The sequence below is a fragment of the Elephantulus edwardii genome, unplaced genomic scaffold (assembly GCF_000299155.1).
Source record: "Elephantulus edwardii isolate Elephantulus edwardi_28Jun2011 unplaced genomic scaffold, EleEdw1.0 scaffold00176, whole genome shotgun sequence".
Classification (NCBI taxonomy): Eukaryota; Metazoa; Chordata; class Mammalia; order Macroscelidea; family Macroscelididae; genus Elephantulus; species Elephantulus edwardii.
This window is the reverse complement of record NW_006399926.1, coordinates 954,043-966,352: the sequence shown is the minus strand read 5'-3', so window position 1 is coordinate 966,352 and position 12,310 is coordinate 954,043. Positions and strand designations below refer to the sequence as shown.

At 49.5% G+C, this 12,310-nt stretch overlaps 1 protein-coding gene across 1 annotated transcript; it reads right to left on the bottom strand.

The window, feature by feature from the left end:
* Positions 1-6,758: 6,758 nt before the first annotated feature.
* On the bottom strand, positions 6,759-11,406 carry CRABP2 (cellular retinoic acid binding protein 2). Its single transcript, XM_006895749.1, has 4 exons — positions 11,245-11,406; positions 7,483-7,661; positions 7,212-7,328; positions 6,759-6,809 (listed from the first exon to the last, which is right to left on the bottom strand). The coding sequence occupies exons 1-4, from the start codon at positions 11,312-11,314 to the stop codon at positions 6,759-6,761; spliced, it is 417 nt and encodes a 138-aa protein (XP_006895811.1). The 5' UTR covers positions 11,315-11,406.
* Positions 11,407-12,310: the final 904 nt, after the last annotated feature.

The window sequence follows — 12,310 nt, the reverse complement described above, 5'->3', positions numbered from 1 at the left end:
TTAGGGCTGTTGTACATAGGGTCACTATGAGTCGCAGGCGACTCAACGGCACATAACAACAACAACAAATTATTCTAGTTTATTTACAAAATTAAAATATATTGTTTTTCACATCAGTTCCTTCCTATTTCCCTAACCCACCTGACCCATCAAATTGTGTGACCCCGTGATTAATTTCCAGCCCACCCTCCACCGCCCCGCCCCCGCACATCTCCATACCTTTTCAATCTTTATGGTGAACAGATCACTCAATGAGCTGAACTCTATAAAGAAGAATGTGGGGTCAGGATTGGAGAAAGACTCATCAACAATGTGCAGATGACAAACCCATGCTTGCAGAAACTGAGGAGGATTTGAAGTGCTTACTGCAGAAGATCAAGGACTGCACACTTCAATACGGATTGCATTTCAACATCAAGAAGACAAAAATCCTTACCACTGGCCCAATAGGCAGCATCATGATAAATAGAGGAAAGATTGAAGTTGTTAATGATTTCCTCTTGCTGGGATCCGCAATCAACACTCTTTGCACTAGCAGTAAGGAAATCAAAAGACAAATTGTATTGGGAAAATCTGTCAGGGACCTCTCCAGAGGGCTGAAGAGCAACAATGCCAATCTAAAGACTAAGATGTGCCCAGTCCAAACCATGATCTTTTTCTTCCTTTGTTGTTGTTGTTGTTGTTGTTGTTGTGTACCATCAAATCAGATCCAACTAGCAAGAGGAGATTGCCCCTCTTTCTCCAGCAGAGCATCTGGTGGATTCGAACCACGTGCCTTCAGGATTGACCATGATATTTTTCAATTGCTTGCTATATATCTGGGAGTTGGTCAATGACTAAGGATGATAGAAGAAGAATTAATGCCTTTGAGAATTTGAATGCCTTTGTGTAATCAGTAAAATACAACTAAACATCCTTCTAGTGGCTTTTGCTTGCAGCCAAGATCCATCTGACATCAGCGATGATATTTTCATGTCATAGTCACTTCTGAATCCAGCTTGAATTTACGGCAGTTGATGCTGTTCCAGCCTGAAGCAATTACTACAGAAGATCAAAGACTACAGCCTTCAATATGGGTTACATGTCAATAGCAATACAGAGGAATTTTATGCTTGGAAAGGTGGAGGGTCAGTGAAGGAGAGGATGACCCTCGACCAGATGGACTGACAGTGACTGCAGCAATGGGTTGAGTGTGTCACAGATTGTGAGGATGGCACAGGATAGGACAGGATTCAGATCGATTGTTCATAGTGTCACTATGAGTCATAGATGACTTAATGGAACCTAACAACAACTTGTTCAACTTCTTAAAAATCTGCCAAACGTTTCTGTGGTGGCTCCACTATTTCCAAGAGCCACTTTTGACACCCTCATTCCCTTTGCCCACCATCTAGTACACCCTGGAGTCTGCACCTTGCTCTTAAGAATAAAACAAACACTTAACCATGGCCTTTGGATCTTTCAGCTTCTGCATGACCAACCTCTGACGTCCCTCCAGTCACCTTGCACTCCACCCAGTCTCCCCATGGTCTCTCTGCCTAGAGCACCCTCTCTTTCTACCCTAGCATTTCGTTAGGTCCCACTTTAAGTGTCCTTTGACACTTAATCTCCTAACACTCCTACCTCACCCTCAATCTAAATGAGGCCTCCTCCATCCCACCCTATTTGTTTCTTCATTGCTCTTACTACAAGAGGCAATTATTTATTTATTGTTGTTGTTAGGTGTCATCAAATCAATCACGACTCGTAGTGACTCTATGAACAATCAGTCTGAGCCCTGTCCTGTCCTATGCGAGCCTTACAGTCTCTGACACACTCAAACCCGTTGCTGCTGTCACTGTGTCAGTCCACCTGCTTGAGGACCTTCCTCTCCTTCACTGACCCTCCACCTTTCCAAGCATGAGGTCCCTCTCCAAGGAATAACTTCTAGAAACATGTCCAAAAGCTTTATTATCTTTGCCTCCAAGGAGCATTCTGCCTGCACTTTCTCCAAGACATATCCATTTGTTCTGTTGGCCATCCATGGGATAGCCAGCCTTTTCTTCTAATGCCACACTTTAAAGCAGTCCATTTTTAGTGCTTTTTACTTTCTTCCCCCCCTCCCCCTTCTTCTTGAGTCCCTGGGTGAGCATAAATGGTTCGGTGGTTCTGATTCACTCAGAGGTATCTCTGGAGACAAGCTTCATAGTCTGCTTCTTAAAAGCCTTGGACATTCAAGGGAGCTCTGGTGACCTAGTGGCAAGAAGCTGCACTGCAATCCCAGAGGTATGTGGTTCAAATCTACCAGATGCTCTGCTGGAGAAGGAGGGGCAATCTTCTTCTGTACCAGTCAGATCCCATTTGATGGTATACACAGACACAAAAATAATAAAATAATTTTTTTTAAAAAACAAAACAAGGGGAGCTCTGGTGGCCTAGTGGCAAGGAGCCGCAACTACAATCCCAGAGGCGAACGGTTCGAATCCACCAGATGCTCTGCCGGGGAAGGAGGGACAATCTCCTCCTGTACCAGTCAGATCTGATTTGACGGCACACGCACACAAAAATAATAAAATTAAAAAAAAAAACCTCGGACATTCTGTGGAGCAGTTCTGCTCCGCAGCATGGAGTCACCCTGAGTCCGAATCCACTTGATAGTAGCTACAATAACAATTTCTCTTTAAATGACTTATCTTTCTGCAATAAAGGTCTCCTTTGCATATGGGCCCCATGAAGGAAGGGATTTAGTCTGTTTTATTCATTGCTGTGTTTTCAGGAAAGAATTGCATGAATAAATGAAAATGAGTGAGAGAGAAGTCCTGCTTTCCCAGGGCTCTGTTCTCCTCTCCCCAGTCCCTGGTCTGTCCTATGACCTCTCACGGGGCAGGAGCCCAGCCCACGTCCAGCCCCAGGGCACTCAGGAGGCTCCTCTCTCGACACAGAGGCTGCAAAGCGTGACCACTGGCTGTCAGCTCAGATGGAAGAGGCTGCCCAGGGTGGCGAGGAGCCCAGCTTTGAGAAGTGCTGGTGCCAATAGGTGGAGAAGGAGGCAAGTTATCCAGCAAGGGCTCCTCAGAGGTCTGCTCAGAGGAAGGTATCCAGTGAGGGATGGGGACCACGTCTTCAAAGGCTTCTAATTATCAGTTTGGACTTTGTTCTGGATGAAAATAGGGGATGCCAGTAAAGTGAGCTTTAAACAGCGATGACACACAAGAGCATTTGTGTTTCGGAAGGATTGCTTTGACAGCATTGCAGAGGTGGTTTAGAGACATGGGACTGTCAGTGTTTCTGCAAGTTTACGATGGTTAAGAGGACACTGATGCAGGGAGAGAAGTGCAGCAATGAATGAATGGAAATCCAAAATCTCTGTAAATGTTCATTAAAATTATTAAAATAAATTTAAAAAAAGAAGAAAAAAAAGAGGACACTGATGGTGCAGTGACTGAATTCTCCTCTTCCAGCCAGTACGCCTGTGTGCAGTCACCATTGTCTCTATCTTGTCTGTCAGTAGAGGCTTGCATGTAGCTATGATGCTGAAGGTTTCAGCAGAGCTTCCAGACTGAGACTAGGAAGAAAGGGCTGGCAAGATACTTCTGAGACTCGGCCAATGAAAATCCAACTGATCACGAGGGTGGTGCTGGACTGGGCCGGTGTTCCACTCCATTATGCATGGGGTGGCCATGAATTGTAGGCCGACTACATGGCAACCAACACCAGCTGCCTGTGAGATTGTCATTGCTAGTCTGTGTTTTTGCCACCAAGTCCGAACCAGCTCATAGATGACTCATCAGTGGGCTTTTACAGGCTGTAAATCTTTTACAGGCTGTCATCTTTCTTTAACAGAGGAGCTGATGATTCGAACGAAGTGCCTTTGAGTTGGCAGTGCAACTCCTTACCACTGGATCACAACAGCTCCCTAATTGCTAGTCCAAATAATAATGATAAAAAATGAATTACTATTTCATGTTGTTGTTGTTAGGTGTCATCTAGTCGAGTACAACTCATAGTAACCCTATGAACAGAATATCTGAACCCTGTTCTATGCTGTGCCATTCTCACACTTTCTGACACACAAAAGCCCATTGTAGCAGTCATTGCATCAGTCCACCTGGTTGAAGGTCTTCCTCTCCTCCACTGACCTTCTTCGCTTTCCAACATCATATCTTTCTCCAAAGAATAGCCTCTCCTAGCAACATGCCCAAAGTATGTGAGGCATAACCTCATCATTCTTGCCTCCAAAGAACCCTCTCTGAGAGTTTTCTTGGCCGTCCATGGGATGTTCAGTGCTCTTCTCCAACACCACAGCTCAAAGGCATCAGGTATATAACAAGTAATCTGAAAGACTATGGCCTGGCTCAGATGCACCTTAGTCCTGAAACTGACATTATTACTCCTCAATGATTTGAAGAGGTTTCTAACTGCAGATTTTTCCAGCGCAATGCATCACCTTATTTCCTGACTGTAGGTACCAAAGGGTGTTAATTTTGGACCCAAACAAGATGAAGCTTTGATGGTTTCAATCTCCTCTGCATCTATCATGATGCTGCCTATCTATCCAGTGCTAAGAATCTTTGTTTTCTCAACGCTGAGATGCAATCCATACTGAAGGCTGCATTCCTTGACTTTCTGCAACAAATGCTTCAAGTTCTCTCATTTTCAGCAAGCAAGGTTGTGTTATCTGCATAATGTAGGTTATTGATAAGTCTCCCTCCAATCCTGATGCCACACACTTTCTCATAGAGTCCAGCTTCTCAGATAATTTGCAGATTGAATAGGTATGGAGAGAGAATCCAACCTATAGATTAGAAAATTATGACTCATAGTGTTCCTCTTCATTGGAAAATGGCTTCTTCCCATGCATGGCATTGCAGTGTGTGGCTGTGGATTACAATGCTCAACCTGTTCTTTAGTCCAGTATGTTTTTGTGAGGCCCAGGCCAGACTAGTCACTGGGCTCCTTTCCCTGTCAACTGTTTGCCCACAGGAGGCTGCAGGATCCAAGCAGGACAAAATTGTGTTCTTCTGGGAGGCTGAAGAAAAGACCCTGGGAGCTACTTCCTTTTGGAATCTCAACCTGTAATCAGTCCTATTGGCAGAAGTCATTAGAAAGCTCTGATGGGTAGGGAGTACGTTGCTCACCCAGAGGTGGTGCCTCTCCGGTGGGTCAAATCCAGCAGCTCTAAGGAAAAAGGCTGCACAATCTCCTCTTGTGTGATCTACAGCCTCTGAAAATCTGCTGGAGGGTCAGCCATGAGTTGGCTCTGATTCGATGGTAATGAGTGAGAGCTTTTGGAGGAAAGGCTGTGCCCAGACTGAATGTGGTCAATGTAGAGAAATAGAAATGAGTAGGATGGCTGATGAGGAAGAAGTTGATGACCTTGTTCTGAATCCTGGATGTAATCACACCTAACACTGGCTGAACCCATAGCTTCCCAGCACCTTAACCATTCAATACATTATTTTGTGTTTTAAAGAACTCATAAACTAAGGCTCTCAGAAACAAAACAGTTTGCCCAAAGTCACACAACTAGTATGTGGGAGCCAATTTGTACTTATTTTTTTCTTAATTCCAATCCCTGTGTTTATTTTCCATTATCTGTCATGATAGTAAGAGAGCAGGGCAGAAGTTAGAAGCTGCCCTGATGAGCGACGAGAAGGGTAGTGGCCAGGAGAGGGAGAGGAGGAGAAAGGATCTGGGAGTCCATGGAGGAATTGGAGATTTAGACCTCGATGTGCAAGTAGATTTCCAGAATTTCTTCAGAAGTCTAGGGGTCCCAAGAGGCCTAAATCGAGGAGCCAAGAAGAGAAGGGTGTATAAGAGACGTCAAAGAAGGGAGGAGGGACAGTCACAGAGATGGCCTTGTCTCAGACACAGAGAGTCAACGGATAGGATGAGGTCTCTCACCAAGAGATCTGGGCAGGAGCAAAGGCCAGCTTGTGGGCGTGTATGAGCTCATCTGGGGAACCATGTGGGAGACTGGGGCCTGGCCTGGAGCTGCCCACAGATTAGAGCTGGAGGAAAGAAAGAACAATTGGAGGAGGAGGAGAAAGCTATGTCACCATCACTGAGAACATGGGAAGTGATGGTCAGCCCCTCAGTGCATCTGCAGGAGGAGGAGGCCCTGGTGACCTCAGCAGGGGAGCACAGAGGTTAGAAGAGAAGAAGTGGAGACAGTCTTGTGGATTCAGCAGTAAATGGAAAGCTGGTGGTTAAGAGTGACAGGAAGGACCATTCCCTCCCTATTGTGTAACTCAAAACCAGGGTGCTGAAACCCTATCCCTGCCCCACACTACATTCCAAAGGCAAAGCTGAACTTGGGCAACCTCTCAACCCCTTTCCCACTGAATCAGAAACCAGTTCATTTTTTTAAAACATTTTAATAAAATTAACAAATAAATATTCTAACGTGTATAGGCTACAGGGACAGAGTGGAAGCCAGAGGACCAGTCTTGTCCACTCTGGCCCCTACATGCTCTCAGAGAAAGAAGAGAGGGAAATCCTGTTTTGGGGTAGTCTGGGGCTAGGACTGCTGACTTTGGGTGGGGGCAGTCATCTGGGACCTCCTGCAATCAATCCATCCCTCAAAGGAAGTGTGAGGATGAGACAAGAGGTAAAAAATAAAAATAAATCAGAGACTGCAGGAGGCATCCTAGTGACTGACTTCCAGAAGTGACAGGGTGAGGGGACAGCTAGCCTAGGAGGAGAAGGTGAAAGGAAGTGGGGGCAGGGCGCTGAGCATGGGCCGGTGGTGGACTCTGGCAGTGTGGACCCACGGTCACTCACTCTCGAACATAGACCCTGGTGCACACAATGTCGTCCGCCGTCATGGTCTGAAAAGACAAAAGGAGTTGTTAGCAGAGGAGGCCCCTGAGCTTCTGTGGTTTTGGAAGATGAGGAGGATTGGATGGTCCCCAAATGCAAACCTGTTTCTTGGCTCAGAGGCTGGTCCCTATCATAGAAAGGAAGACAATAGAGTCCCAGGGATGACTCCCATTTCCTTCTCTCCAAGCCAGGAGGATTTCCCAGGGGACTGTGGGGGGTGAAGGGGGGCCCTCAGTGCTCGTGCCTGTTGACATGCAGAGCTGGCCCTGGTTCAGGATGGGAGGCACAGAGTACTCCGCAAAGAAGGCAGCATCGTTCCTAATTCCCACAGGGCACTGCATGGGGTCAGGACAGCGTGATCCAGCTCCAGCAGTGTGAGGAGAACAGCCATGGGAGGAAGAGGAGCTCACCAAGATCAGCTCTCCATCATTGGTCAGTTCTCTGGTCCAGGAGGTTTTGGGGCCCTCTCCTTTCAGAAGTCTCTGCTCACAGACCAGTTTGTTCTCACTCTCCCATTTCACCAGGCTCTGCAAGCAAGAGATGGCCGCGTGAGAAGGGGGCCATGGCAAGGAAATGCAGTGGGAGGAATAAAGGCCGGGCCCACCCAACACCAACACTACTCAAAAACTTCCTCTACTGGGATCTGGCATTGCCTGCTCCCATGATCCCAAGGGCACTCACCTTACAGGGTCTCCCATCCACAGTCTGCTCCTCAAACTCCTCCCCAACCTTGAAGTTAATCTCAGTGGTCCGCACTGTGGTAGAGGTTTTGATGTAGAAAGTGTCTCCCTCCTGTTTGATCTCCACAGCTGGCTTGGAGGCCGCGGCCACAGCGATCTTCCTCAGCATCATATTCACCCCTGAAAAACAGAAGTTCACCTTTAGGGTGCTCCAGGCACTTGTCTCATGCCTACCCCATGCGACAGCTAGAGCAGGTTGTGCTGATGGCGGGAGAACGTGAGGGTACCCAGGAAGGTACTGGGGTGGAGATGGCAGGTGGATCCTGTCCTAGGGGCTGTTCCCCACCCCCAGGCCCTGCCTTGTTGAGTCACCCTGGATGGGGCTCCCCAGATCTCAGTTTTGTGTTTGCACAAAACTCTGGGGCAGCTCCTCTCTGTGCCCCTCACCCAGCCAGCATCTGCTGCAGGCCTGGCTTTGCTTCTGTGCAGCTCACTTCTAGTCCTTTGTCTTCCTGGGCTTGGACCCTGTGCAGGGATGGGCTCCACTCTGCCACTGCATCATTGCCCTTGCCCAAGTATAGGGTGGACCCTCCCCAGTCAAGCCCCACGATTAAGTCCTGGGACTCAGAGATTCAAACTCATTGTGGCTGGCTTGGAACCAATGTATGGCTGACCCTCCTTCTAGCAGATTTTCAGACTGTGAATCACATAGGAGGAGACTACCTATCTTTGTCCCATGGATTTGAACCCCCAGAGAGGCACCCCTTTTCGGTTAGCATCACAACTACCTACAGATTACATCACCAGAGTGCCCCTCCTGTCCTGGGAATTAGGAGCCATTTCTCTCTACCCTGTCCGGCCTGCTACCTGGTACCAGGAAGGCTTTGTTTGCCACTAGTCTGCCCCTCCTGAAAATGAGGAGAATAAGAAAACAGAACAAAAAGAAAACAGAACCACTACCACTAAGTCAATTGAACTCATGATCAGTAATTTCATGTGTCCCAGAGTAGAACTATGCCATAAAATTTTCTTGTGGTAATCTTTACAGAAGCAGATCACCAGACTTTTCTTGCGCAGCACTTTTCAAACCACTGATCTTTCTTTGAGTCAGTTGTGGAGCAGGAGTTCTCAGCATGGTGAAGGTGGAGCAGCCACTTCCATCTGTAGATGGGCCAGCAGCCTGGGAAGCCAGAGGCTCTGCACTGAGAGTCATTAGAAGGTGATTTCCGCCTGGCTCAGCCCCTTAGCGGATGGCCCACCATGGACAAATGGCTTAACCTCTCTGAGCTGTAATTTCTTCAACTGAAAAGAAAATAATAGCCTCTTCAAAAGTCTATCAAATGGGATGAGATGTGTTTGGGACCTAGCACACATATAAAGTCTTAGGGAACAGTAGTTCTTGTCATCATTGCTATTATTTTTATCCAGAAGAGGGAAGATTAAAAGAAAGCCAGAGCTGGGACTCAAAGCTCCCTGCATCAGACCACCAGCTCACTCACCCTCCTGTAGGGCTCCCAGGTCCTTCTCTCCTTAACAGAATTCCCTCCTGCCCCAAAGAAAGGGAAAAAAGAAACAGTGCTCCCTACTTCACTCCAGAACCACCCCACTACCACCTTGGCTGGGTCAGCCTTCTCCTTTAGCCTCTATGGATCCAGAATCCCTGTGCACACCATGCCTCTCAGATTAGACCTTTTTCTGTATTCCCTAGAAAGCCCCTATGGCAGGAAGACCTGCAGGTTGGGAGGAACATCTGGCACAGGCTACGCTGCACACCCCCGCCTCACCTGGCCTGGCCTCCTGCCCTGAGCTGGAACAGAACCCTTCAGGGGAGAAACAGGTGGGGAGAAAAGGGCCAAGCTTGGCCGGACCAGGCAACTGCAATTCCTCTGCTGCTGATCTGGCCCAGAGTCCTTGGCCTTCCTCCAGGTCTGGATTCCTAGAACAACATCAGTTCTCTTCCTCCTCGGCACTAAAGTAAGACCCTCTCTGTTTCAGACACCAGGGAGAGGGAGGGGGAGCGCTATGCCTTTGGAGTCATAGGAGCCCAGTTTCTTAGCTGTTGATCTTTTGGAGCCAGGCCCAACTGAGCAGGTAGATGTGACACAACCCATCTTATCTTCTTGGGCAAGAGGACTATTTCATTGTCTGTGACTGTCAGGGAAGTCTATCCTGCTATCGGCTGTTCACATTGGATGAGTCAGGTATCAAAAGCCTGAGCATCCCTCATCAGGAGAGGATCCCTGTACTAAGTCAAACGGGATTGAGAAGGAATTGAGGTTCTTGTGGAGGAGAGGCTGCAGTCAGAAGGCCAGCCAGCCTCTGGTGCCTGTGGAGCTGAGGGCAGGCTCGCTGACCTTGGCTGGCTCAGGGCTGTATTTGTCTAACAGGTCTGTTTTCAATCTGTACCCCCAGCAGGGTCTGAGGAGGGCACGTGGCTCCAAGGGACCCTGCAGGGAAGACAAACAGACTGAAGGCAGACAACTGAATTAGGCTTTGGATTTTATTCTCCAGCTAAGGCCTGGGGGTGCCAGGCCACCACCTCATCCACTGGGGCCAGGGGCCAGGATCAAGAGAAGACGAGGAAGGAGGAGTGATAACTAGGCTTTCTGAAAGGAAAATTTCTATGTTTTGGTCTTTAATTTCAATAAGGATTGTGGTTAGATTGCAGGGAGAACTCAACATCAAGGAACAATGGAAATGGAGGCTCTCCCCACAGAATTTCCAGACTGTTCTTCAGTCCAGACAAACTTCCACAGGTCCCTCCCCCATTGCGGTCTTTATTTTCTCTGTTCAGTCCAGAAATTCATGCCTGGGAAAGACCCTGGGGTGATCCTTAAGCTCACAGTTTCCCAGGTCTAACTCTCAATTGCTGGGCGTCTTGAATGCAGTCTAACTTCCATGTTCCTGCACAGAAATCTTCCCAGTGATGGAGCTCTGTCCCTTCCCAGACCCTCCCTCCTTCCCAGAAGCCTGGAGGGACAGTCTGGGGTGGTTCAGCTTCTATCACCTCAGCCAAGTGCACCCCTAACTGGGTGGGAACCAGGTTTGGGGGAGTTGTCTCTGGAGAGAAAGAAGAGAGGATTGGAATTTTCTGAAATAGGGAGCTGGGGTTTCACATGAAGCCATTTGCTGAAATACAAGAAAGTGATAATTATCCGGAGAGATTTTAGGGCTGTGGAGTTTCAAGCTGTAGGAAAATATTTCTCTCACAGAGGGGAAGAGGGGGGGAGGCAAAGGAGGACCAAGGATCACCTGATGGGTGGATCGCACACAGAAGGATAATGAACCTGTCCAGGGATTGAGTTACAGCGGCGGGGAGGGGACACTGGGAAGGAATGCATGTCCCGGAGGGGCTCAGTGGGGTAGGGACCCAGATTCTCAGCCAGGAAGCTTGTGACTCTGCCCCAGTGGGCAGCTTCTGTACTGGTCAGCCCAGCCAAGGCATCGAGGCTAGCCCACCCTCACCCCTCAGGGAAGCCGACCTCGTGTTTCTGGTTTCTACTTGATTCACAGGCTCTGAGTCACCGCAGGCGCTGGCACTCGTGGGCGCCCGGCTGGTGAAAGCAGGATTTAAGCATCCGGGCTCAGTGTCCTGTGTCCCAGGCGTCTGGCCCCTTTTTCTTTGGGGATGCAGGCGCCCAGCCTCCTAAACCCAGACTCTGTCTGACTCCCTACTGATTTGATACCCCACCTTTTCTTTCTCATCTTTCCTCCAAGGGCTCCAGCGCCACCTCGCCCCGCCCAGGCCCCTCAAAAACCTTACCCAGCGCTTTGAGCAAATCCTCGAAGTTTTCTGACCGGATGATCTTCCAGTTGCCGGAGAAATTGGGCATGGTGGTGGCGCAGGTGGTGGTCTTCCAAGGTCCTTCGGCTGGAGCACTGGACGCGGAGTCCTCTAGAAGAGATCCCGTTGCCGCCTTGGCGGGGATCGCTTGGATCTTAAAGTAAGAGACGACTCAGGTCAACCCCAAAATTGGCCAGGGACCCAGCGGGCAGCTTTTATACCAGGCGCCAGGACCGCCCCTGCCCAGAAATGAGGTGGCTCCGCCCCTGCCCCGCCCCCCCACCTGGGGGGGCCTGGGGCCCTGCATTGCTATCTCCTTTTTGGCCTCTGGTCTAGTTCCCCATCGGGTTGGGGGGCGGGGGGCGTCCCAGGGTACATCGGAGGCCGAGATGGCTCCAGAGCAAATGAATGGCCAGGACAAGGTTATGGAGGGAAGACGAGCGTTTTTTGGATTGCGGTTGAAGAAGAGACCGGGACCCGTTCAGCAGCTCGATGGGCCCGTCTCGCACGTCTCCCCAGTCTGACGAGGTGCATTCGACTCCCTGGCGCTGAACACCCAATGATCCCACTTGTGGGCTAGCGGGCAAAACTCTGTTTTGCAAGTCGGTGCTGGGAAAGGGAACGGGCAGCTGTTTGAGGCTCCACTGAAGCCTGAACTGGATCGGTTGGGGCGGCTCGGAACTGCTGGGAACTCGGAGAGGGGCCGGGGGCGCCCCGGGGGCTGGCACCTGGAGAGGCAACGGCGCCCCCTGCTGGAGTCACTCGGAGGGCCGCGAGGGAGCAGCGCCGCGCTTTTCCTCTCATTTCCTGCCTTCTCTAACCCCTCGCTGCTTGGCCCCGGGGGTGTTGGGGGTGCGCCTGCAGACGCTGGAAATCGGCACCGAGTGACTCATTTCTTCTTAATATGCTGAGCAGGCAGCGAAGGGTTAAGTAGGAGCCCAAGGCACGAGGCGAGAGGAGGGCAAAGGTCACAACCCATCGCTTGACACAAGCTCTTTATTAAGTCTCTTTCCGCGCCGCTGGTTTCTCCAGACCCCCGAGGGGG

Bases quoted from the DNA above. Each gene is read 5' to 3' on its own strand.
- CRABP2 (XM_006895749.1), bottom strand. From the start codon at position 11,314: ATGCCCAATTTCTCCGGCAACTGGAAGATCATCCGGTCAGAAAACTTC. The intron at 7,329-7,482 runs GTGAGTGCCCTT...TCTTGCTTGCAG, and splicing joins TGGATGGGAGACCCTGTAAG to AGCCTGGTGAAATGGGAGAG. The intron at 6,810-7,211 runs GTGAGCTCCTCT...TTGTCTTTTCAG, and splicing joins ATGATGGAGAGCTGATCTTG to ACCATGACGGCGGACGACAT.